The sequence below is a fragment of the Delphinus delphis genome, chromosome 4 (assembly GCF_949987515.2).
Source record: "Delphinus delphis chromosome 4, mDelDel1.2, whole genome shotgun sequence".
In the NCBI taxonomy this organism is placed as follows: domain Eukaryota; kingdom Metazoa; phylum Chordata; class Mammalia; order Artiodactyla; family Delphinidae; genus Delphinus; species Delphinus delphis.
This window is the reverse complement of record NC_082686.1, coordinates 65,713,399-65,737,024: the sequence shown is the minus strand read 5'-3', so window position 1 is coordinate 65,737,024 and position 23,626 is coordinate 65,713,399. Positions and strand designations below refer to the sequence as shown.

The following is a 23,626-nucleotide window of genomic DNA, read 5'->3' as shown; positions in this document are numbered from 1 at the left end:
TGCATACACCTTAAGAATTATTATGTCTCTTTGGAGAATTGATCCCTTTTTCATTATGTAATGTCTGTAATGTCCCTTTTTATCCCTGATAATTATTCTTGCTGTGTAGTCCTCTTTGTCTGAAATTAATGTAACTACTTCAGTTTTCTTTAGCTCAGTCTTTGTATGGTATATTGTTCTCCATTCCTTTATTTTATAAAAAAAATATGTAACATTAAACTGATTTGCATAGCTATTTTTTCTGTTTTGAGGGTTTTTTTTGTTGGACGTTTTCCCCCCAGTTTTATGAAGTATAATTGACAAAACTGCATATATTTAAAGTATTCAATGTAATAATCTGTTATATGTATAAATTGTGAAATGATTGCCCTAAGAAGTAATTAACATATTCATCACCTCACATAATTACCTGTTTTGTATGTGCATGGTGAGAACACTTGAGATCTACTCTCTTAGCAAATTTCAAGTATACAATACAGTACTATTAACTATAGGTACCATGCTGTACATTAGATCCCCAGAACTATGTCGTCTCATGACTGAAGGCATGTACCCTTTAACCAGCATCTTTCTATTTCACCCACACCCCAACCCATTGTAACCATAATTCTACTCTATTTTTCTGTGAGTTTGACCTTTTTTTTAATTAAAAAAAGGATTTCACATACAAGTTAGCTTATGCTTTAATTTCCTTTAACACTCAGAAGTTTAAAAGTTTGATGTAGTCCCATTTGTCTCTTTTTGCTGTAGTCACTTGAGCTTTTTGATGTCATCAAAAGAAAGAAATTCTGTCACTTGTCAGAACATGGATGAACCTCAAAAACATTATGCTAAGTGAAGTAAGCTAGTCACCAAAGGTCAAATATGTTGCCGATGCTCGTGTCCTGAAGTGTTTCCCCTATATTTTCTTCTAGGATTTTTGTGGTCTTCTGTTTAGGACTTTGATCCATTTTGAGTTAATTTTTGTGTATGGTGTAAGGTAAGGGTCCCTCTTATTTATTTATTTTTTTTTTTTGCCTGTGAATATCCTGTTTTCCCAGCACCATTTAAGAGATTATCCTTTCCCGATTGTGTAGTCTTGGCACCCTTGTTGAAAATACACATAAGGGTTTATTTCTAGTTTCCCTATTCTGTTCCATTAGTCTGTATATCTGTGTTTATGCTAGTTCCATACTGTCTTGATTCCTGTTGCTTTGTAGCTTGTTTTCAAATCAGGAAGTGTGAAACCTCTAACTTTGTCCTTCTGTTTTCAAGATTGTTTTGGCTCTTTGGGGTATTTGAGATTCTGTATAGGATTTTAGGATTTTGTTTTTCTATTACTGCAAAAGATGCCATTGGGATTTTAATAGGAATTGGATTGAATCTGTAGATGACTTTTGGGTGGTACAGACATTTTAATGTTATTAAGTCTTCCAGTCCATGAGCGTGAGGTCTTTCCACTTATTTCTATCTTTGATTTCTTTTGGCAGTGTTTCATAGTTCTCAGTGTACAAGTCTTTTACCTCCTTGGTTAGGTTTTTTCCTAAGTATTTTGTCCTTTTTGGCGCTATATATAGTAAATGAAATTACTTTTTTTTTTTTTTTTGCGGTACGCAGGCCTCTCACTGTTGTGGCCTCTCCCGTTGCGGAGCACAGGCTCCGGACGCACAGGCCCAGCAGCCATGGCTCACGGGCCCAGCCGCTCCGCAGCATGTGGGATCTTCCTGGACTGGGGCACGAACCCGTGTCCCCTGCATCAGCAGGCATATTCTCAACCACTGCACCACCAGGGAAGCCCGATTGCTTTCTTTTTTGATTGGTCATTGTTAGTTTATAGAAATACAATCAATTTTTGTATTCATTTTGTTTTAGTATCCTAAAACTTTGCTGAAATCGTTTCTTATTTCTAACAGGGCTTTGTGGGGTTTTTTTGTTTTTAATTCTTCAGGTTTTTCTACATGTAAGATCATCTCATCTGTAAACAAATAATTTTACTTATTTTTCCAATTTGAATGTCTTTTATTATTTTTCTTTTGTAAATGTTCTGGTTAGGGTTTCAAACACTGTTTTAATAGTAGTGGCAAGAGAGGGCATCCTTGCCTTGTTCCTGATTTTAGAGGGGAAGCTTTAAGTTTTTTGACATTGAGTATGATGTTAACTGTGGGCTTTTCACATACAACTTATCATGTTGAGGCAGTTTTCTTCTATTTCTAGTTTGTTGAGCATTCTTATCATGAAAGAATGTTGAATTTTGTTAAATGCTTTTTCTGTATCAGTTGAGATGGTCATTTGATTTTTGTCCTTCATGTTGCTAATGTGATGTATTACATTGATTGATTTCCATATGTAGAACCACCCTTGCATTCCAGGTATAAAACTTGGTATTTCTCCAGAGATATACCCAGGAGTAGGATTACAGGATCATATGGTAGCTCTATTTTTAGTTTTTTAAGGAACCTCCATACTGTTCTCCATAGTGGCTGTGCCAATTTACATTACACTCCTGGGCATATATCTGCAGAAAAACATGGTCCAAAAGGATACATGCACCCCAGTGTTCATTGCAGCACTGTTTACAATAGCCAAGACATGGAAGCAACCTAAATGTCCATCAACAGAGGAGTGGCTAAAGAAGATGTGGTGCATATACACAGCAGAATATTACTAAGCCATTAAAAAGAATGAAATAATGCCATTTGTAGCAACATGGTGGACCTAGAGATTATCATACTGAGTGAAGTTAAGTCAGACAGAGAAAGAGATACATTGCATGATATCGCTTATATGTGGAATCTAAAAAGAAATGATACAAATGAACTTGTCTGATGATACAAATGAACTTATCTGCAAAACAGAAACAGACTTAGAGCAAATTTACGGTTACCAGAGGAAAGGGTGAGGGGTAGGGATAGTTAAGGAGTTTGGGATTGACATGTACACACTGCTGTATTTAAAATGGAGTGGGTGTGGAGAAAGGAGAACCCTCTTGCACTGTTGGTGGGAATGTAAATTGATAGAGCCACTATGGAGATCAGTATGGAGGTTCCTTAAAAAACTAAAAATAGAACTACCACATGACCCAGTAATCCCACTACTGGGCATGTAACCTGAGAAAAACATAATTCAGAAAGACACATGTACCCCAATGTTCATTGCAGCACCATTTACAATAGCCAGGACATGGAAGCAACCTAAATGTCCATCGACAGATGAATAGATAAAGAAGATGTGGTACATATATACAATGGAATGTTACTCAGCCATAAAAAGGAACGAAATTGGGTCATTTGTAGAGATGCAGACGGACTTAGAGTCTGTCATACAGAGTGAAGTAAGTCAGAATGAGAAAAAAATATATAGTATATTAACGCATATATGTAGAATCTAGAAAAATTGTACAGATGAACCTATTTGCAGGGCAGGAATAGAGACACAGACATAGAGAATGGACATGTGGATACAGCAGGAGAAGGGGAGGGTGGGATGAATTGGGAGATTGGGTTTGACATAAATACACTACCATGTGTAAAATAGCTAGTGGGAAGCTGTGGTATAGCACAGGGAGCTCAGCTTGTTGCTCTTTGATGACTTAGATGGGTGAGATGGGGGGTACTGGGAGGGAGGGGATATATGTATACATATAGCTGATTCACTTCATTGTACAGCAGAAACTAACACAACATTGTAAAGCAATTATACTCCAATTTAAAAATAAATAAATAAAATGGTTAACCAACAAGGACCCACTGTATAGCACAGGGAACTCTGCTCAATATTATGTAACAACCTAAATGGGAAAAGAATTTGAAAAAGAATAGATACGTGTATATGTATAATTGAATCACTTTGCTATATACAAGTTTAAAAAAAAACTTGGTAATGTTTATAAGGTATATAATCCTTTCAATGAACTTTTGAGTTTGGTTTGCTAGTATTTTGTTGAGGGTTTTTGCATCAGTATCTATCAGGGATACTGGTCTGTAGTTTTCCTGATGTTTCCATCCCTACTTTTAATGTATCTGTGTCTTTGAATTTTAAATGGTTTCTTTTAGATTATATAGAGTTGGGTCTTTTTAAAACTTATTTTTTAAATTATTTTTATGTTTTTAAATTGTGATGTAATTGATTTATAACATTGTGCAACTTTAATGTTTTTTCGTGTTTTTTTTTTTAATCCACTGATAGTCTCTGTCTTTTGTGTGGTATATTTAGGCCTTTGATGTTTAAAGAGATTATTGATATAGTTGAATCATATTTTTACCATATTTGTTACTGTTTCTATTCATTGAACTTGTTCTTTATTTTGTCTTGCTGGTTTTTTGCTTCCTCTGTTTTTGACTGAGCATTTTATAGGATTCTGTTTTTTCTCCTCTCTTAGCATATCTATTACACTTTTCTTTTTAACTTTATTTAGTAGTTATACTTGAGTCTACAATGTACATTTTACTGCTTTTTTTTTTTTTTTTGCGGTACGCGGGCCTCTCACTGTTGCGGCCTCTCCCGTTGTGGAGCACAGGCTCCAGACGCGCAGGCTCAGCGGCCATGGCTCACGGGCCCAGCCGCTCCGCGGCATGTGGGATCTTCCCAAACCGGAACACGAACCCGTGTCCCCTGCATTGGCAGGCGGACTCTCAACCACTGCGCCACCAGGGAAGCCCCATTTTACTACTTTTTGAAGTCCATTTTCAATTAACACTATACTACTTCACTGATAGTGAAAGTACCTCAGGGCAGAGTATTCCCAGTTCCTCCTTTCCATTCCATATGACGTTGCTGTCATTAATATCACTAATCTGTAAGATATCATCACTGAATGCATTGTTGCTGTTATTATTTTGAACAAATGGTTATATGTTAGATCAATTAAGAATACGAAAAATAAAATATATTTTACTTTTATTATTCATTTTTTAATGCTCTTTTTTTTTAACATCTTTATTGGAGTATAATTGCTTTACAATGGTGTGTTAGTTTCTGCTTTATAACAAAGTGCATCAGTTATACATATGCATATGTTCCCGTATCTCTTCCCACTTGCGTCTCCCTCCCTCCCACCCTCCCTATCCCACCCCTCTAGGTGGTCACAAACCACCGAGCTGATCTCCCTGTGCTATGCGGCTGCTTCCCACTAGCTATCTACCTTACATTTGGTAGTGTATATATGTCCATGCCTCTCTCTCGCTTTGTCACAGCTCACCCTTCCCCCTCCCCATATCCTCAAGTCCGTTCTCTAGTATGTCTGTGGCTTTATTCTTGTCTTACCCTTAGGTTCTTCATGACATTTTTTTTTCCATATATATGTGTTAGCATACGGTATTTGTCTTTCTCTTTCTGACTTACTTCACTCTGTATGACATCTCCACATCTTCTTCTACTACTTTGTACGTTTGTGTGTATTTTTTAATTCTCCCCAATTTTATTATATGTGTAGGTTTGTGTATTTACTACTACAGTCAAGATATGGAACAGTTCCACCATCACAAGGACCCTCTTACTGCCCTTTTATAACCATACTCATTTGTCTCCCCACCATCTTTCCACTCCTAACCTCCAGTTTAACCCCTTGCAACAATCAGTAATCTGTTCCCCATTTCTGTAATATCGTTATTTGAAGAATGCTATATAAATGAAGTCATATACAGTGTGTTACCTTTTGAGATTGGCTTTATTTGCTCAGCATAATTCTCTGGAGATTCATCAAAGTTGTTGCATGTATCAATAATTGGTTCTCTTTTCTTATTACTAACTAGCGTTCCATAGTATGTATATACCACAATTTGTTTATCCATTCGCCCATTGAAAGACATCTGGTAGCTATTCTGAATTCAGCTATGAACATTCAACTGTAGGTTTTTTGTATAAACATAAATTTCCATTTCTATTAAATTGCTTCACAGTGCAGTTGCTGGGATCTTGGAAATATTTTGAAGGTGGAGCCAACAGTATTTCTTGACAGATTGAAGGTGAGGTCAGAGAGAAGGAGGAATCAAGATTTCAAATTTTTGGCCTGCACGGCTGGAATAGTGGAATTGTCGATAATTGAGACAGGGAGGCTATGAGTTGAACAGGTTTAAGGAAGATCAGGAATTTTACTCATGATATGTCAAGTTGAGATATATATTAGAAGAATTGTCAAGTAGGCAGTTGGCTAGAAGATTCTGGAGTATTAACATAGGAAAGATCTGGTCTGGCAATATAAAATTGGGAGTCATCAGCCTTTAAAGCCCTGAGACTGGAAGAGATAATTGAGATAGCTAAAAAGAGGTGAGAGACCAAGCCCTGGCTACTCCATTGTCTAGAAAATAAGGAGATTAGATGAACTAGCAAGTGAAACTATTAATTTGGCTAGGCTTTGAGAACCCTGTGGGTGATATAGAAAGACACAAAATTCATATTTTGCTCTAAAGGCACTTATAGTAAGCTAGTTGGGCAAGGGGTGTGTGTATGTGTGTGTGTGTGTGTGTGTGTGTGTGTGTGTGTGTGTCTGTGTGTGTGTCTGTGTGTCTGTGTGTCTGTGTGTATCTCCAGTGATATATATGATTTTTATAAGCTGCTTTTTGAAAAGCAGTGTTTTATATAACAGCACTGAACTATAGTTTTAAAATAAAACAAAGCTAATAGAGTATATAATAAATTCCAAAATAATTCTTAGGTGCTACAGGAATTTAGATATTGGAAAAGATTAGTGTGAGCTGGAGATGGCCTTGAAGAGGTGGGAGTTAAATAGGAACTTAAAGGATGGGTAGAATATATGTAGGAGGGAGGGAGGGTAGAGACATTCCAGTGATGCTAAGTGTGATCAGTGGCTTAGAACTGGGAGTGAAGTAATATACTCAAGAAGAGTGAGAAGTGGGATCTAGTTATGATCTCATTGGCCTTGAGCAGAGGGTAAGATTGAGTTGATAAAGAGGGACGAGATTATGAAGTGATTTAGACTTTATCTGGTAGGAAATGGGAATATTTCTTATCTCTCTTAAAATTTACTTTGCTAATAACATTTCCACTCCAGATCTCTTTTGTTGCTGTTTTCATGGCATATGTTTTTCCATCATTTTATGCTCAAGTTATTATGTCTTCGAATCTGAATCTAAAGCGTGCCTATTGTAGAAAGAATATAGTTGGAGCTTGCTTTCTTCTCCAGTCTGACAATCTTTGCCTTTGACTGTATGCTTAATCACATTTTACATAGTTTTTCATATGACTAGATTTACCCCTGCATGTTGCTCTTTGTTTTCTGTATCTCTCGTGTTGTTTTTGTTCCTCCGTTCTCATTTATTGCCTCCCTTTGTGTTGAACAACTTTTTTAGTGTACCATTTTAGGTTCAGTGTTGATTTTTTTTTTTTTTTTTTGGCGGTACGCAGGCCTCTCACTGTTGTGGCCTCTCCCGTTGAGCACAGGCTCCGGACGCGCAGGCTCAGCGGCCATGGCTTACGGGCCCAGCCGCTCCGCGGCATGTGGGATCTTCCCGGACCGGGGCACGAACCCGTGTCCCCAGCATCGGCAGGCAGACTCTCAACCACTGCGCCACCAGGGAAGCCCCCGGTGTTGATTTTCAATATTAAAAAAATTATGTTCTTAGTGGCTGCTTTAGGAATTACAGTGTGCATTTCAGTTTATCACAGTCTGCTTCAGTTTAGTTACTGACTTAATTCCAGTAAAATATAGCACCTTTTTTCCAAAATACCTTTTCTGCTCTCTCCTTCCTGCTATTATTGTCGTATGTATTATATCTATTTCTGTTATAAGCCTACTAACACACTGTTGTCATAATTGCTTTGTAGAGTTTATGTCTGATGAAATTAAGAAAAGAAAAAATGTGTAGTTTTTTCTATTTTCCCATTTATATTTACCATTTGTAGTGGTCTTATTTCTCCTTGTGTATTTGAATTACCTTCTGGTGTCGTTTCAGCCTGAGAGACTTGCTTTAGTATTTTTAAAAGACAGGCCTTCTGCCATAGAATATTCACCATTTAAAAAAAAAATCTGAGGATGTTTTTATTTTTCCTTTCCTGTTTGAAGAATAATTTTTTTGTATATAGCATTCTTGGTTGACAGGGTTTATTATTTTTCTTTCAGCATTTGGATTTTTTTTTTAATTGCTTTCTAGCCTCCATTAGTTCGATGATTAGTCAGCTGTTAATTATATTGTTTTCCCCGTGTATATGCTGAATCATTTTTCTTTTACTGCTTTCATTATTCTTCTTTTGTGGCTTCAGTTCAAAAGTGCTGTGCCTCCATGTGAATCTTTTTGTGTTTATTCTGTTGGGGGTTCATTAAGCTTTATGGTTCAGTAGATTAGTGTTTTTCATCAAATTTGGGAAGTTTTCAGCAATTACTTCTTCAAATATATTTTTTCTCCTTTTTCTTTTTCCTCTTTTCTGATGTTGCCTTTATCCATATTTTGGTAGGTCTTTTTTCTGATTGCCTTTATACATATTTCTAGTTGTTTGGTAGGTGTGACATTATCCTACAGCAGGTCTCTGAGGCCCTGTTCATTTTTCTGCTGTCTTATTTTTCTCTTTGGTTTTTCAATGGAATAATTTCTAATTCTCTGTTTTCAAGTTCACAGATTTTTTTTTTAATGTCACCTCAAATCTTATCTTGAGCCCATAGTGAATCTTTTATTTATTACACTTTTCATCTCTAGTATTTCCAGGTTTTAAATGTTAATATTTCTTTATTGAAGTTTTCTACTTGTATAGTTGTCATCATATTTTTCTTTAATTTTTAAAATATAAGTTCCCTTAATTCTTTGAACATATTAATTTATTTAGTATATATTAAAAATTTTTTTCAGCTTTATTGAGATACAATTGATGTATAATATTGTGTAAGTTTAAGGTACAACATTTTGATTTCATGCAGTTATATATAGCAAAATGATTACCATCATAGCATCTGCTAACATGTCACGGCTTGTAATTACTATTTCTTTTTTGTAGTGAGAACATTTAAGGTCTACTCTCTCAGCAACTTTCAGATATACAATAAGTATTATTAATTATAGTCATACTGTGTATGAAATTCTCAAAACTTGTTTATGTTATAATTTGAAGTTTATATTCTTTGACCAGCTCCTCCTTTCCCCCAACCTCCAGCCTCTGGCAGCCACCTTTCTAGTCTGTTTGTATGAGTTGGGCTTTTTTAGATTCCACATGTGTTATCGTACAGTGTTTGTCTTTCTCTGTCTGACTTACTTCACTTAGCATAATGCTCGCTCTCTCTCTCTCTCTCTCTCTCTCTCTCCTCTCTCTCTCTCTCTCTCTCTCTCTCTCACACACACACACACACACACACACACACACACATTTTCTTTATCCATTCAGCTGTTGATGGACACTTAGATTGCTTCTATGTCTTGGGCTGTTGTAAATAATACTGCAGTGAACATGGCAGTACAGGTATCTCTTTGAGATAGTCATTTCATTTTCTTTGGATATATACCCAGAAGTGGAATTGCTGGATCCTTTGATAGTTCTTTTTTTTTTTTTTTCTGCTTTTAACTCTTTATTCATTACAATGATATACTGAAATAATAGAGGTCAAAATGGTAACATTTCCATAAAAAGCTCCTCAAATAGTTCTATTTTTAATATTTTGAGGAACCTCCATACTATTTTCCATAGTGGCTGCATCAGTGTACATTTCCACCAGTGTACTATTATTTTCCATAGTGGCTGCACCAGTGTACATTTCCAAGGTTCCCTTTCTCTGCATCCTCACAAACACTGGTTATTTCTTGCCTTTTTGATAATATCCATTCTAACAGGTGTGGTTTTGATTTGCATTGCCTGATGATTAGTGATGTTGAGCATCTTTTCATGTACTTGTTGGCCATCTGTATGTCTTCTTTGGAAAAATGCCTGTTCAGGTCCTTTGCCGATTTTTAAATCAGATTATTTGAGGTTTGTTTTGTTTTGTTCTTTATTTTGCTGTTGAGTTGTATGAGTTCTATATATTTTGGATATTAACCCCTTATCTAATACATGATTTGCAAATATTTTATCCCATTCCATAGGTTGTCTTTTCATTTTGTTGATAGTTTGCCGTGCAGAGGTTTTTAATTTGAGGTAGTCCCACTTGTTTATTTTTGTTTTTGTTGCCTTTGCTTTTGGTGTCAAATCTAAAAAATCATTGCCAAGGCCAGTGTCAAGAAGCTTAACATTCTTTGAACATAATACCTGCTTTGTATTCTTGTCTGCTAAATCCAACAGCTGTGTCTACCCAGAGTCAGTTTCTGTTGGCTCCTTTTCTTTTTTACCTGAGTGTAGGTCAACTTTTCCTGTTGTTTGCAGGTCTCACAATTTTCTTGGACAGTTGGAAATGTTGGATAATATATTGTAGCAACTCTGGATTCTGTTAATTTTTTTTTATTCGCCCTGAAACTTGTTTTGGGGGTTTTCTTTCTTTTTCTTTTTTTTGTAACTTACCTGCAGCTAATCTATAGAATCTTTCTCCTCCCCAGTTTGAAGCCCCTGAATTCTGTGTTAAATTTTTATTCTAATTTTAATTTTTTCTCCTCATTTCTTAGGAGTTACTCTTTGTCTGCATGGCTTAGTGGTCAGCCAGTTATTGGTTAGAGATTATGTTCAAACATTTTGAGTTTATAAAGCTTCCATCATTTTTTGGATGCTTCTGTACACGGGTTCTGTACATTAAAAATTCAGGCAGTTTTTAAGTCAGCCTCAGCTTTTACTTTCTCCAAAGGCCTTCTTGGATCTCCCATGCATATGTGCACAGCCTCTAAATCAGCCCAAGGGTATGTGCAGAGCTTATTTAGCCTCTCCATTTTCAGGATCTCCCTGTTATATTTCTTAGTGTTCTGCCAGTCTGTCATTTTCTCCACCTGGTGTTGAATCCTCAGGGTAGCAGAGCTGTGGGCTGAGCTGGGAGGTGATTGTGGGGGAAGGTAGTATTTCCTAGCAAGAAGGTCACCAGCCCCCACTGTCATAACTCCAGTATCTAGCAGTGTTTCTTGAATAAATGCTTTTTGATTTGTTGTTGCTTTTGGTTGATTTCCTGAGCCCTGAAATGATTGTTTTCTACAATGCAGTTCTTTTTACAGGTGTTTTGGGGGAGTGAATTTGCTGATTTCTTCATTCCGCTAGAGCTGAAAATCTCATTTCTCTTTGAACTTTCTGACTTCTTAGTTCTTTCCCTTGTCTCCCAACCCCAATTTAATTCACTGTAGTCAGACTTTTGTCACCACTGAAATCACTCTTGTAAGAGTCACTAACATCCTGCATTTGCCATATCCAGTTGTCTTCTATTTTCATCTTAATCAGCCTTTCAGCAGCTTTTGATATAAATGGTCAGGGCCTTTTCCTGAAAACTTATTTTACTTGGCTTCTAAGGTAATCTTCTCTCTTGCTTTTCATCCTGCTTCACTGATTACTTCACTTGATTTACTCCTTTTTATACCTGTGGACGGACAGACAGATGAACGGATGGATGGATAGGTAGGTAGGTAGGTAGATAGATAAATAGATATAGATATATAGATATATGAATATATATATGTATTTTTCTAAACTTCTTCCCTAGGTGATATTATTAGGTCCCCTTGCTTTGAGTCCCCTTTATGAGATGACTTCCAGACATATATTTCCAGCCCCACCTTCTACCTTGAGCCTCAGTGTTTTCACTTGGATGTCTAATAAGGATTTCAAACAGAACTCTTGATCCACTTTCTCCCCCAAATTTATTTTTAGTTTTTGGAATGATCATTTAAAAATGTAAGTCTGATTATGTCATTTTCTTGGCCTCATTGGCTTTCCTTTACATTTAGTGTGAAATTCAGTTTCTCACCATTATTAATAAGAGTTTATATGACATACCACCTGCCTCTCTCTGTACTTGTCTCCCGCCTCTTCCTTTACTCAACATGTTGCAATCACATTATTCTTCTAGCTATTTTTGAATATACCAAGCCCACCTCTAGGCATTTATATTTGGAGTTCCCTGTAACTGTAGTGCCCTTCCCCCATATCCTCACATGGTTCTCATTATTATATCATTCAGATTTGTGTTCAGATCTTACCTTCTTTGTGAGGTCTACTCTGACTTCCGTATCTAAAATAATAACCCTTTCTCTCTATCATGATCTATCCTCTTACTTTACATGAAAATATATTGTTTATTCCTCCCTGTCCTCCATAGACTGAAAGTTTCATGAGGATAAGAACTTTGTTAGTCTTGTTCACTGCCATATCCTTAATACTGTAAATGATGCCTGTCACAGAATAGGCGCACTGTATTTGTAGAATAACAATTTTTTTCTGTAGAATTAGTATGTCATTAGTGTACTAATAAAGAATGACTCAGTAAAAATGGTTAGGCTTGGGATAGTTGTGTATTAAATTCATCTCAGACATGAACTTTGTCTAATATTGGCTTGATTAATAATTTAAAATATTGCTCTATGAAATTTATATTTTGGATCTTCTAGGGAAATTTTTTTTTGGCTGTGTTTGGTGTTTCATTGCTGTGCACTGGCTTTCGCTAGTTGTGGTGAGTGGGAGCTACTCTTCACTGTGTTGGGTGGGCTTCTCATTGCAGTGGCTTCTCTTGTTGTGGGGCACGGGCTCTAGGCGTGTGGGCTTCAGTAGTTGCGGCACGTAGGGTTAGTAGTTGTGGCTCACGGGCTCCAGAGCGCAGGCTCAGTAGTTGTGGTGGACGGGCTTAGTTGCTCTGCAGCATGTGGGATCTTCCTGGACCAGGGCTCAAACCCGTGTCCCCTGCATTGGCAGGCGAATTCTTAATCACTGTGCCACCAGGGAAGTCCCTAGATGAATATTTGGTCCTTGTACTTGCTTCACTTATGCATTCTTTTTGATAAAAGATCATATGCATAACCTTAACACAACTTCTGTTATCTGGGAATTTAATAGTTCTCTGTTACCTTGGTTAATGAGTCCGGAAAAATAGATAGCTTATTTTAACATGGGTGTCTATGTTAAAAACAATCTTAATATCTGAGAAGAGTGAGTCTTAGCTTACTAGCAGTTCTCCCACAAAACTAGCTACTTAGATGTGAATTGGCAAAGTATAGCCATACTTCAGAAATAGCTTCAATTTGGAAGAAATGGAAAGTTTTGAAATTTGTAAAATTTTCTGTGTCCTTCTCTGTAACAGTCAAAACTCAGAGTCTGATACAAGTTATTATTTTTGTTAAAGCAAGTATACTGTACTCTCTTAAGTTTCTGTTTATTGCTTCAGCTATAAACATTTTATAACAAGTAATGGAGTGAAAGATGGATATTTTATAAAAGGATTTTAAATATCACTGTGTACATAAGCCCAGCTCTCATAGTCAGTTTAAAGGGACAGAAGGAGAGTCATCTTGAGTTTCCTATTTCCTTTTAGAGGACATGCTAGAACCATCATAGAGTCTATTGGAAGTTTCTAGAGGAGGAGGAACATTTGCTTATTTCTGCTACCATCTTCCAAGAACTGGAGCCCACTCTGCTCTAGGACGGTTCTGCTTATTAGGCTCTTTGTCCGCAGTACACCCCCCACCCCTCTATATTTTGGCCTTGTTTTCTAACCATAACATTATTTACCTTCCAAATTCCCAGGTATGTACTTTATGTTTCTAGCTCTTCTAAATCACCATTTTAATTGAAATTGTATGTTTTCTGTCCGCTTAACAGACATTTTGGTATTCTTTCTCTGTGTTATATAATTTGGACTTTATTAACTGGATTTCTGACAGCTAAGTATAATGGTTGGAATTGTTGTAAATATACATGTACTCTTCAAATTTATTACTGCAAAATTCATGGTGTTAGGAAGTTGTCATATTATTTAATGTTTTATTTTCTTGAAGCATAATTTTGAAACTCCCCAAAGGGAATATTATTTGTAGAATCTATAAATTTACCAGGACTGTACAATTTCCAGCATGTCATATTTTAACTCTGGCAACTGAGCCCTTCTAATGGGGCTAACGCTCAGAGTTTTCACTGTATCTTGGAAAATAATAGGGCTTGTGAGAGTTTTCTTGGCACCCAAATTTATTTGTTTGGTGAGAAGTTTGATTTTTATTATAGTTGCAAAAATTATAGTAATAATAGCTTCTTTCAGATAACTCTTACATACTGTAGACCAGTGCTTCTCAAGCTATTTGTAGTGAGGTACTTACTGGTTTTAAAAATTTCCAATTCATTGAAGACTGATATTTTTTATAAAATACAATAAAAATGAATTATGAGAAAAGTGAATTTTAAGAAAATACAAACTATAGGCCCCACTTTTAATTATAAGATTCATAGATATCAAATTATTCTTTCACATTGCAATAAAAGAGTCTGAACACTTATTCTCAATTTCTATATTTATCTTATTGCAGAACAGTAATAAATAGTTCACAGACTGGTCTATAGATGATACTTTTTAGTAACATATCTATAGCCTGCTCTTTTTAGTGCTTAATGTTATTTCAGAAGCATCTTAGTCAATATGAATAGCAGTTATCCTTTAAAAAATATTTTCATGTGATTCCTTTTCAGAACCGAGAGCTCCAAATCATGAGAAAGCTAGATCACTGTAACATAGTCCGATTGCGTTATTTCTTCTACTCAAGTGGTGAAAAGGTAAGTCTTGTAGAACGTTGATACTGAATATTGTGATAGACTTGTTATTTTTCTAGAAATAGTCCATATCCCCCCTTCCCCTTGAAACAGCTTTGCTCATTGAATGGAAGTATTCCAAAACACAGGCCCTAGTGATTCTGACCTCAAGATATGATTATTGAATATCATTAGTTATATCAGGAAAATGTTAATGAAATGATAGAGGGGATTAATTTTTAAGAATTTTCTTCTTTTTTAAAACACTTGTCTTCAGTTCTAAAGCAAATATGTATATATTTTAAAACCTTTTGTGTTCCTTATGTGCTTCTGGAGCCCCATGATAGTTCACCTGTTTATTGGAGGGAGGAAAATGATGTCATATTGTTAAGTGGAAGTGTTGGAGGGGAAAGGGAAGCAGGAGGACTTTGGTAGGACCAGAATGAGACCTAAACATTGGGAAGCATGTTTAACCTATCCTTGGCTAGGGAAAAATTTGGAAAAGATATAATATTACAGAACTTCTTAATAAGTGATCACTATTTATGATCACATTTAATTCTGTGAAAGCAAAGGATAATTAAAGAAGATTTCATGCTTTGGATCCCCCTTGCCCCCTACCCCGACCCCCTTGGTCTTTCTCTTTAGAAGATGCAATGGCTAATGTCACTGTACTCACGGGAGTTGGAAGCATAGAAAACCAGTTTCTTCTGTTTTACCATGGTCTTTTTCTTTCTGTCTGTTCACTGTTCCTTCTTCCCAGATTCAGTCTTCCTTCACTGGTTTGGGGTAAGGGGGAGGGCAAGTAATAAGCACTTCATCTTTTTGGCTAAATAAACATTACTTTGGATAAGTTCATTTGATATTTTTGGACCTCACATACCATGCTTATTCTGTCCCAAAGCCCTTAGATCCATAATACCTCTTGATTTCTAGCCCAGTTCTTTTTACTCACATATTTCCCAGTGTACCATTTAATCATTTTCCATTAACTTTTTTTTTTTCCCCATTAACTTTTATTGAGATTATTTTCTTAGAAATTCTTTTTTCATGACAGAGCCTGTAATATGGGAAAATACCTATGTATTAAGCCAGAATTATGATATACATGCCTACAGATATATAGTTGTTGCGCGCGTGCACGCGCGTGTGTGTATATGATAGCTAATGTTCTAACAACCATAATTAGCAGATTGGCCCTTTAGTGACTCTCATTTCTTAGGTGTTTTTTTTTTAATTTTTTTTTTTAAGTTTAAATGATGGCCTCTGCTTGTATTAAGGACCATAAACCCTCAAATATTTGAGCTCTTTTGTTCCTAAAGCCCATTATTTGGTTCATGCTCCTTTTTTTTTTTTTTTTAACGTAGCAAACTGCCTGTTATGTCTTTGATCTTACCTGTTTTGACATGTTTTTACTTTTTCCTGTCCCTTCCCAAATAAAATTATGGAGCATCTGTTGTGTGCACAGCACTCTTATAATGGAATTTCGCATCCCTATGGGTTTTGTTATTAAATGCTAGACATTATAATACCCCAGGGAGGAACGTAAAGGTCAGAACTATTTGTTCCATGAACCACTGAACTGCATGTGGATTCATTTGCAAAGGCCTCCCTACAAAGCCCCTTAAACATCTTCTCTTGATTACTTAATTTATATAGCTTTCCCTGGATAAACAACAAGGTCATATTGTATAGCTCAGGGAACTGTATCCAATATCCTGTAATAAACCATAGTGGAAAAGAAAAAAATATATATATATAGATATATGTGTGTGTGTGTATATGTATATAGCTTTTCCTGTATGCCAGGCACTGTTTTAGTGCTTTACAAATACTAACTCATTTAATTCTTACGAAGATAAAGAGCAGAAAGGGAAGCACAAACCTTTTGAACAAACCTTTTCAGGACTACCTTTTGTGGTAGCACCTAAAGGCTTACCTGTCTGGTTTTGGTTTGGTGGAAGCCCCCATCACAATCTGCCCTTACCCTTACTTAATCCTGCAGAAGAAGTGACAATGGACTGACTGTTATCTGTGTACGGCAGAGGATGATTTCCTCCCTGCTGCTCTTCAGAGCTGCTTATTTATCTTAGATGGTCTTACAGATAAAGAGCAATTGAGAAGTCATTAAGGGAAGATAACCGGAAGGACAATGCACTTCTCTCTATTATAAAAAAGAAATACATATACTTTCTAGTATTTCATTTATCTCAGAACTTTCTCTTGAGTGTTGTAAGTTTTCCAAAGTGAAAAAAAGACCCCTTTTAATTTTGCCTAGCTCCATTAAGAGAACAGAAAGAAAGGAAGAAAAGTTGTGATGTGTTGCTGAAAATAATGATCCTCCGTTGTCAAAAAAGGGAAGGCTTTCTAAAGATATGCAGAAGTATATAGGTTAAGGAACTTCCATAATCTTCCAGCCACCAAAATGATAATTTCTTCTTCCCCTACTCATGATCTTCACTTCCTTGCTTCTGAATTGTTCTGGCAGGACTAACATCACTCAAGAGACCAGGTAGTAAACTAATATTTCTCATATGAGAAAATGGATTCTGCTCTAGGTTTGAGAGCTCAGGTTTGTTAGTTCTAACTCTCCAAGAGTAGGTTACTGAGAGTGAACTCAGAGCTGCTGTTTAGAAAGGGATCTAAATGTCTTGTGAAGAGCATTATATATTGCCTATGTATATATATTAGAAGAGTTTAGGGGGAGGAAATAATAAACTAGTAGTTTGAAATGCCTCTGGGATATGCAAATAGAGAGATGCCCAGTAGACATATACATGTAAGACTTCTAGGTGGTGGTGGTGGGACTCTTAAGTGGAGAGATGACATTGACAAGGTTGGGTAGATAGGGTGTGTAGTCATGTTGTAGAGCTCTTAGGAGTCAGGAAGGAGGGAGAGGTGATGTTGTTTGAGCAAAGAGCTAGCAGTTTATCAGTATTGCTCTCTTGTCCTAGAATATGTTGAGGGTTGAGAGCAGGCTTCATTTGAGAGAGGTGCAAGGAAACCAGTGCCTTTGGGTTGGATCCAGGTTTTGTCTAGGGCAAGGCCGTGAAAAGAACCCTCTTTGAAGAGACTGGGGTTTGAAGCTCTGTGAAGAGTTTCTTTTGGGGTTTCAGATTGCTTAGGGGAAGCTCTGAGCAGGAGATCTCTGGTAAGAACATGAGCCTAAAGGAGGTGTGAGGAGGCCATTAGAATGAGTTGACGGCATTGTGAGGATGAGAAAGAGAAGATTTCAGTGTTTCATCATTATAGGCATGAAATTCTTGTAAGGTTCTGTGGATATGTTTAAATATAAATGGGAATATTTTTTAATCCTCTCATCATCTTCATCATCTCTGATTCTCTTTCTTCTCTATGATTTTCAATCACTCTGTTCTTCTAAGCTTTTTACCTCCTTTTCCTTCAGTCTCTGTCCACATTCTGGGTTTCTGGCCCTTTCACTCTGGGCTCTTTGTCTCTTTCTGTCTCTGGGTTTCTATCCCATTCTCTTGGTCTGTGGCACCCCCTCATATTTCTTTCCTCTTTAACTCTGGTGTCTGTCTATCTGTTTCTCTCTCTGTGGGCTACTTCTTTTCAACCTCTTTCTCTGGGTTTCTGTACCCCTCATTCATTGGGTTTCTGCCCATCCTATTCTCTTTGAATATTTGATCCTTTCTACATTTTTGTGTGGATTTCCATCTGTCCTGAGCCTTCCTCATTCACTCTCTTGGTATGTCTTCTCTCTGAGCCTCTACTACTCCTTTTTGGGAATTTTTTAAAAAAGGAAAAATTTTCACTCACTATCCTGACTTTTGACTTCAGTACTACATATCTTATTCTGTATGTTCATGTTCTACATAGTTGTGTGAATAACTATTTTTAACCTTGTTAAGTATTCAAAATCTCATAAAAGCTTTCCCTTTTTGCCTTATAATATTTTTAGTTATTGGTTATGTAATATTCCTCTGGATTTTTGTACTACATAATACTCTTAACTGTTCCCCTATTGTTATTTTTAATTTTAGAATTGTAGCTAAGCTATCCAAAAGTCTCATCATAATTTTTGTCCATAGGCATTTTCCAGCTCTGGGTTCAAGTAGGATGGCTGTTAATATTTGACAAATATGTCCACTGGCCACAGTTTGACTGAACGGTTATACCTATTTTGGTGACCTTCTCTTTATTGTGCTCCACCCTACCATTTTAAAGACTGTTTTTCTTTAGGAATTATACATAATCAGCTTTCAGCCTATAATTGTGGAAGAGAGTAGCCAATGTAGCTAGAAGAAGGAGGAATTAGTCAGGACAGGGACTAGAAATGTGACCAAATTAGTCCTAGTCATTAGTCTTCTGGTTGGAATTATTAGTATTTGCTGTAATAACTGGAGCATCATGTAGTCAATTAGTATACTCCAGGTTAACCAATAGATTTTATTAACTCTGATTTAGTTCAGAGTAATTAGTACTCTTTCTCCTTGATCAGAGAGAAATGGAATTTTTTAAAGGTTTTGAACAGTCTGGGCTTATAATAGTTTTGTGAATTCCAAGTATCTTAGAAAATAGTGTTTTTTAGTATTAATATTTAGCAATAGGAACCTTTCTCCCCCTAAATGAAATTTATGAAGAATCCCTGTTCTACAGGTAGAATAGATAAAAAGCAAAGTTGTTCTGGTTGAAACTGGGATATGGGACCAGCTGACTTTACCTTCCCTTGAGTTGCGGCTCACCTTTGTAGAACCTTGGGTCTCTGTAGGAGTATGGAAATCATATTTTGTTTTTACAGGAGCCTTCAATTTTATTTAAATCAATTAAGTTTTCTGTAAGAAATATTTCTCTAAGTAGCCTTACATATAAAAATGTTTTACCTGTGGTTCATCATAGATTGATTACTTGAGTGATAAAGGCTATCTTCCTTAAATAAAACTCTCCCTCTATTTGTATGAGAGACAGTTTAAATAGCAAGGTTTGCAAATTGATCTTATTCCTCATACCAACTTTTCTATTGAGAGTAACTGTGTGGAGGGCTGTGTTCAGAAAGTGAAGACTGTACCAGTGCTTCTGGGATCAGGGAGAAGAATGCTGTGCTTGATTATGCCTGTTTGTCACTAGCCCTGGAGAGGAAAGGTTGGGGTGAATCCATTCTGAAAAGTAAAGAGCTCTGGCTTTGTGTCCAGAAATATTTGGGTTTGCATCCTATTTGTGCCACCTGATAGCAGTATGACAGGGCAAGATATTTACCTTTGTAAACCCTTTTCAACCCTTGTCATCTGTACAGTAGGGATTTTGTAAGGAAAAAATGTAATAATGTTTACTAAGTGCTTATCATAGCACGTGGCATATAATTAACACATTAACTTACTATTTTACAAATTATTGTTTAATAATAGCAAATATATGTTGCACTTGCTATGCATCCAGACACTTAAACCTCACTGCAACCCAGTGAAGAAAGGGTATACTGTTATTATCCCCATTTTATAGAAGAAGAAACGGAGGCAGTCACAGTTAAGTTACCTAAGAGTCCTACAACTACAGAGTGTCAAAGTTAGGAGTCAACTCCAGAGTCTGTGTCTCCAGAGTCTGTGTAATATTGCTATACCATTTAGCATAGAATGTAGATTTCTCTAGAAGCAGTGTGTTAGAAATGTAACACTTAAAAATGTCTTAGTAGAGCTGCAGCGTTGGCGGTGGGGAAGAGCGCTGCGGCGGGGAAGAGTGCTCCCGCGGACCACTCTGCTTTCCCGCGCGGCGCCGCTTCCCGCCGCGCCTCTGCCTCCTGCTGGGCCTGGCCATCGGCTTCCTCCTCCCCAGACTGCCCTCAGCCCGCGCGCCGCCCGGCTCCGTTATGGCTACCCGGAGTCCCAGCGTCGTGATTAGTGATGATGCACCAGGTTATGACCTAGATTTATTCTGTATACCTAATCATTATGCTGAGGATTTGGAAAAGGTGTTTATTCCTCATGGACTAATTATGGACAGGACCGAATGACTGGCTTGAGATGTGATGAAGGAGATGGGAGGCCATCACATCGTGGCCCTCTGTGTGCTCAGTGGGGGCTATAAATTCTTTGCTGACCTGCTGGATTACATCAAAGCACTGAACAGAAGTAGTGATAGATCTATACCTGTGACTGTAGATTTTATCAGACTGAAGAGCTACCGTAATGACCAGTCAACAGGTGACATAAAAGTAATTGGTGGAGATATCTCTCAACTTTAACTGGAAAGAATGTCTTGATTGTTGAAAATATAATTGACACTGGCAAAACAATGCAAACCTTGCTTTCCTTGGTCAAGCAGCATAATCCGAAGATGGTCAAGGTTACAGGCTTGCTGGTGAAAAGGACTCCTCAGTGTGTTGGATATAGACCAGACTTTGTTGGATTTGAAATTCCAGACAAGTTTGTTGTAGGATATGCCCTTGACTATAATGAATACTTCAGGGATTTGAATCATGTTTGTGTCATTAGCGAAACGGGAAAAGCAAAATACGAAGCCTAAGATGAGAGTTCAAGTTGAGTTTGGAAACAGCTGGAGTCCCACTGAAATCACCAGGAAAATTATCAGATGTTCTAGTTCTATGGCCATGTGCTTAGTAGATCTTATTGCATGTACCTTCTAAGAATTTTATCCGTTTTGTACTTTAGAAAGGTCACTTGCTGCATTCCTGAACTCTTTATTTGCACTATGAGCCTATAGACTATCAGTTCCTTTTGGGTGGATTGTTGTTTGACTTGTGAATGAAAAGTCTCTTAAACCACACCACTACTGAATGAAAATATTGAAATTGTATCTGTAAGAAACATTGAAAGAGAAAAATATATTCGTTTTTTAATTGGTATTTTAATTTTTATATATTCAGGAAAGAACAGAAGTGATTGAATATTGTTAATTATACCACTGTGTGTTTAGAAAAGAAGCATTCAGTTTCATATCGGTGACAGCATTTAGAGGTATCGTTATGTCGGACAAACCGTATGTCCTGGAGTTATTTTAGTAGGTTTCAGTAGTATTAACTGTATTTTCCCACTTGTTCAGATTATTTCTGGCGAATCTCTGTCAACAGTTCCTTTTAAATACAGGTCAATAAGTTCTAAAAACCTACCACTTTTGAAGTCTTCAATGTAAAAATCCTTAAAATAAAGGCTGTCTCTTTAAAAGAAAAAAAATGTCTTAGTAATGATTAACAAGGGGAGATTGTACCGTGTCTACTTTGTAGAACTTTTTTAGAAGAGAATAAATAGCCTTTTGCTGTATGATAGTAATAGTAGTAATAGTAAATAGTAATACTAATAGTAAATAGTAATAATAGCCCAATTTTATGGTGCTTACTATATGGCTATAACCTAAACATTTTACTTACTCTTTTGTTTTTTGTTTTCTGTTTTTTTGGAAGAGCTTTTGAGAGGATTGTTGTTAATTCTTCTTTAAATGTTTGTTAGAATTTGCCATTGAAACCAGCTGGCTTTGGACTTGTGGGGAAGTTTTTGCTTACTGATTCAATCTCTATTTGTCATACAGGTTTGTTGAGATTTTGTATTTCATCTTGAGTCGTTTTAGTGATTGGTGTGTTTCTAGGAATTTATCAGTTTCATCTACATTATCTAATTCGTTGGCACACAGTTTATCATATTCTGTTTAGTCCTTATTTCTATAAGGTCAGTAGTAATGTCCTCACTTTCATTTCTGATTTAGTTATTTGTGTCTTCTCTCTGTCAGTCTAGCTAAAGGTTTCAACTTTGTTGATCTTTTCAAAGAACCAACTTTTGGTTTTCTTGAATCTATTGTTTTTTTTCTGGTCTCTTATTTCTGGTCTAATCTTTATTATTTTCTTTCTTCTAGTAGTTTAGGTTTAGTTTCCTCTTCTTTTTCTAGTTCATCAGGATGTAAAGTTAGGTTATTGACTTAAGATCTTCTTCTTAATGTAGGCATTTACAGCTGTAGATTTCCCTGAGTACTGCCTTCACTGCCTCCCATAAGTTTTGGTATATTGTGTTTTTGTTTTCATTTATCTCTTAAGTATTTTCTAATTTTTCTTGTTTTAGAGTGTGTTGTTTAATTTCCTTTGACCTGTTGGTTGTTAACAATGTGTTGTTTAATTTCCACACATTTGTGAATCTTTTGGTTTCCTCTGTTATTGATTTCTAGTTTTATTTCATTGTGGTTGGAGAAGATAACTTTGTATGATTTCAGTCTTTTTAAACTTATTGAGATTTGTCTTGTGACCTAACATATGACATATTCTGGATAACATCCCATGTACACTTGAGAAGAATTTGTATTCTTCTATTTTGGGGTAGAGTATTCAATATATATCTGTTAGGTCCAGTTGGTTTACAGTGCTGTTCAAGTCCTCTGTTTTTTTTTTATTGCTTTTCTGTCTAGATGTCCATTATTGGAAGTGGTGTATTAAAGTCTCCCAGCTATTGTTGTAGAATTGTTTATTTCTTCCTTCACTTCTATCAATATTTGTATCATGTATTTGGAACTCTGTTGTTTAGTGAATATATTATATAATAGTTATATCTTGATGAATTGACCCTTATTAAAATGTAATGTCTTGGGGCTTCCCTGGTGGCGCAGTGGTTGAGAGTCCGCCTGCCAATGCAGGGGACGCGGGTTCGTGCCCCGGTCCGGGAGGGTCCCGCGTGCCGCGGAGCGGCTGGGCCCGTGAGCCGTGGCCGCTGGGCCTGCGCGTCCGGAGCCTGTGCTCCGCAATGGGAGAGGCCACAGCAGTGAGAGGCCCGCGTACCACAAAAAAAAAAAAAAAAAAAAAAAATGTAATGTCTTGAATGCCTTTTATTTCTTTTTCTTGCAACTGCCCTGGCTAGAACCTCCAGCATGATGTTGAGAAGAGATGAAGGCAGACATCCTTGTCTTGTTTCAAATTTTAGAGAAAAAGTATTTAGTCCTTCATTTTTAAGTGTTATTTTTAGCTGTGTTTTTTGTAGATGTCATTTATCAGGTTGAGGAGGTTCCTTGCCATTGCTAGTTTGTTGAGCATTTTTATCGTGAAATGTTGTATTTCTTCAGATGGTTTTCCCCCATCTGTTGGAGTTTTTGTCCTTTATTCTATTAATATTTTACATTAATTTTT

General features: G+C 36.6%; 1 protein-coding gene and 1 pseudogene across 4 annotated transcripts in view; both read left to right on the top strand.

The window, feature by feature from the left end:
- The window catches only part of GSK3B (glycogen synthase kinase 3 beta), a 201,100-nt gene that overhangs the window by 82,258 nt on the left and 95,216 nt on the right, over nucleotides 1-23,626 (top strand). For all 4 annotated transcript variants that reach the window (XM_060010715.1, XM_060010717.1, XM_060010718.2 and 1 more), the window contains exon 3: nucleotides 14,491-14,574. In XM_060010715.1, the coding sequence (XP_059866698.1) occupies nucleotides 14,491-14,574 (84 nt within the window). The remainder of the gene's footprint in view (nucleotides 1-14,490; nucleotides 14,575-23,626) is intronic.
- Nucleotides 19,951-23,010, top strand: LOC132424092 (hypoxanthine-guanine phosphoribosyltransferase pseudogene; annotated as a pseudogene).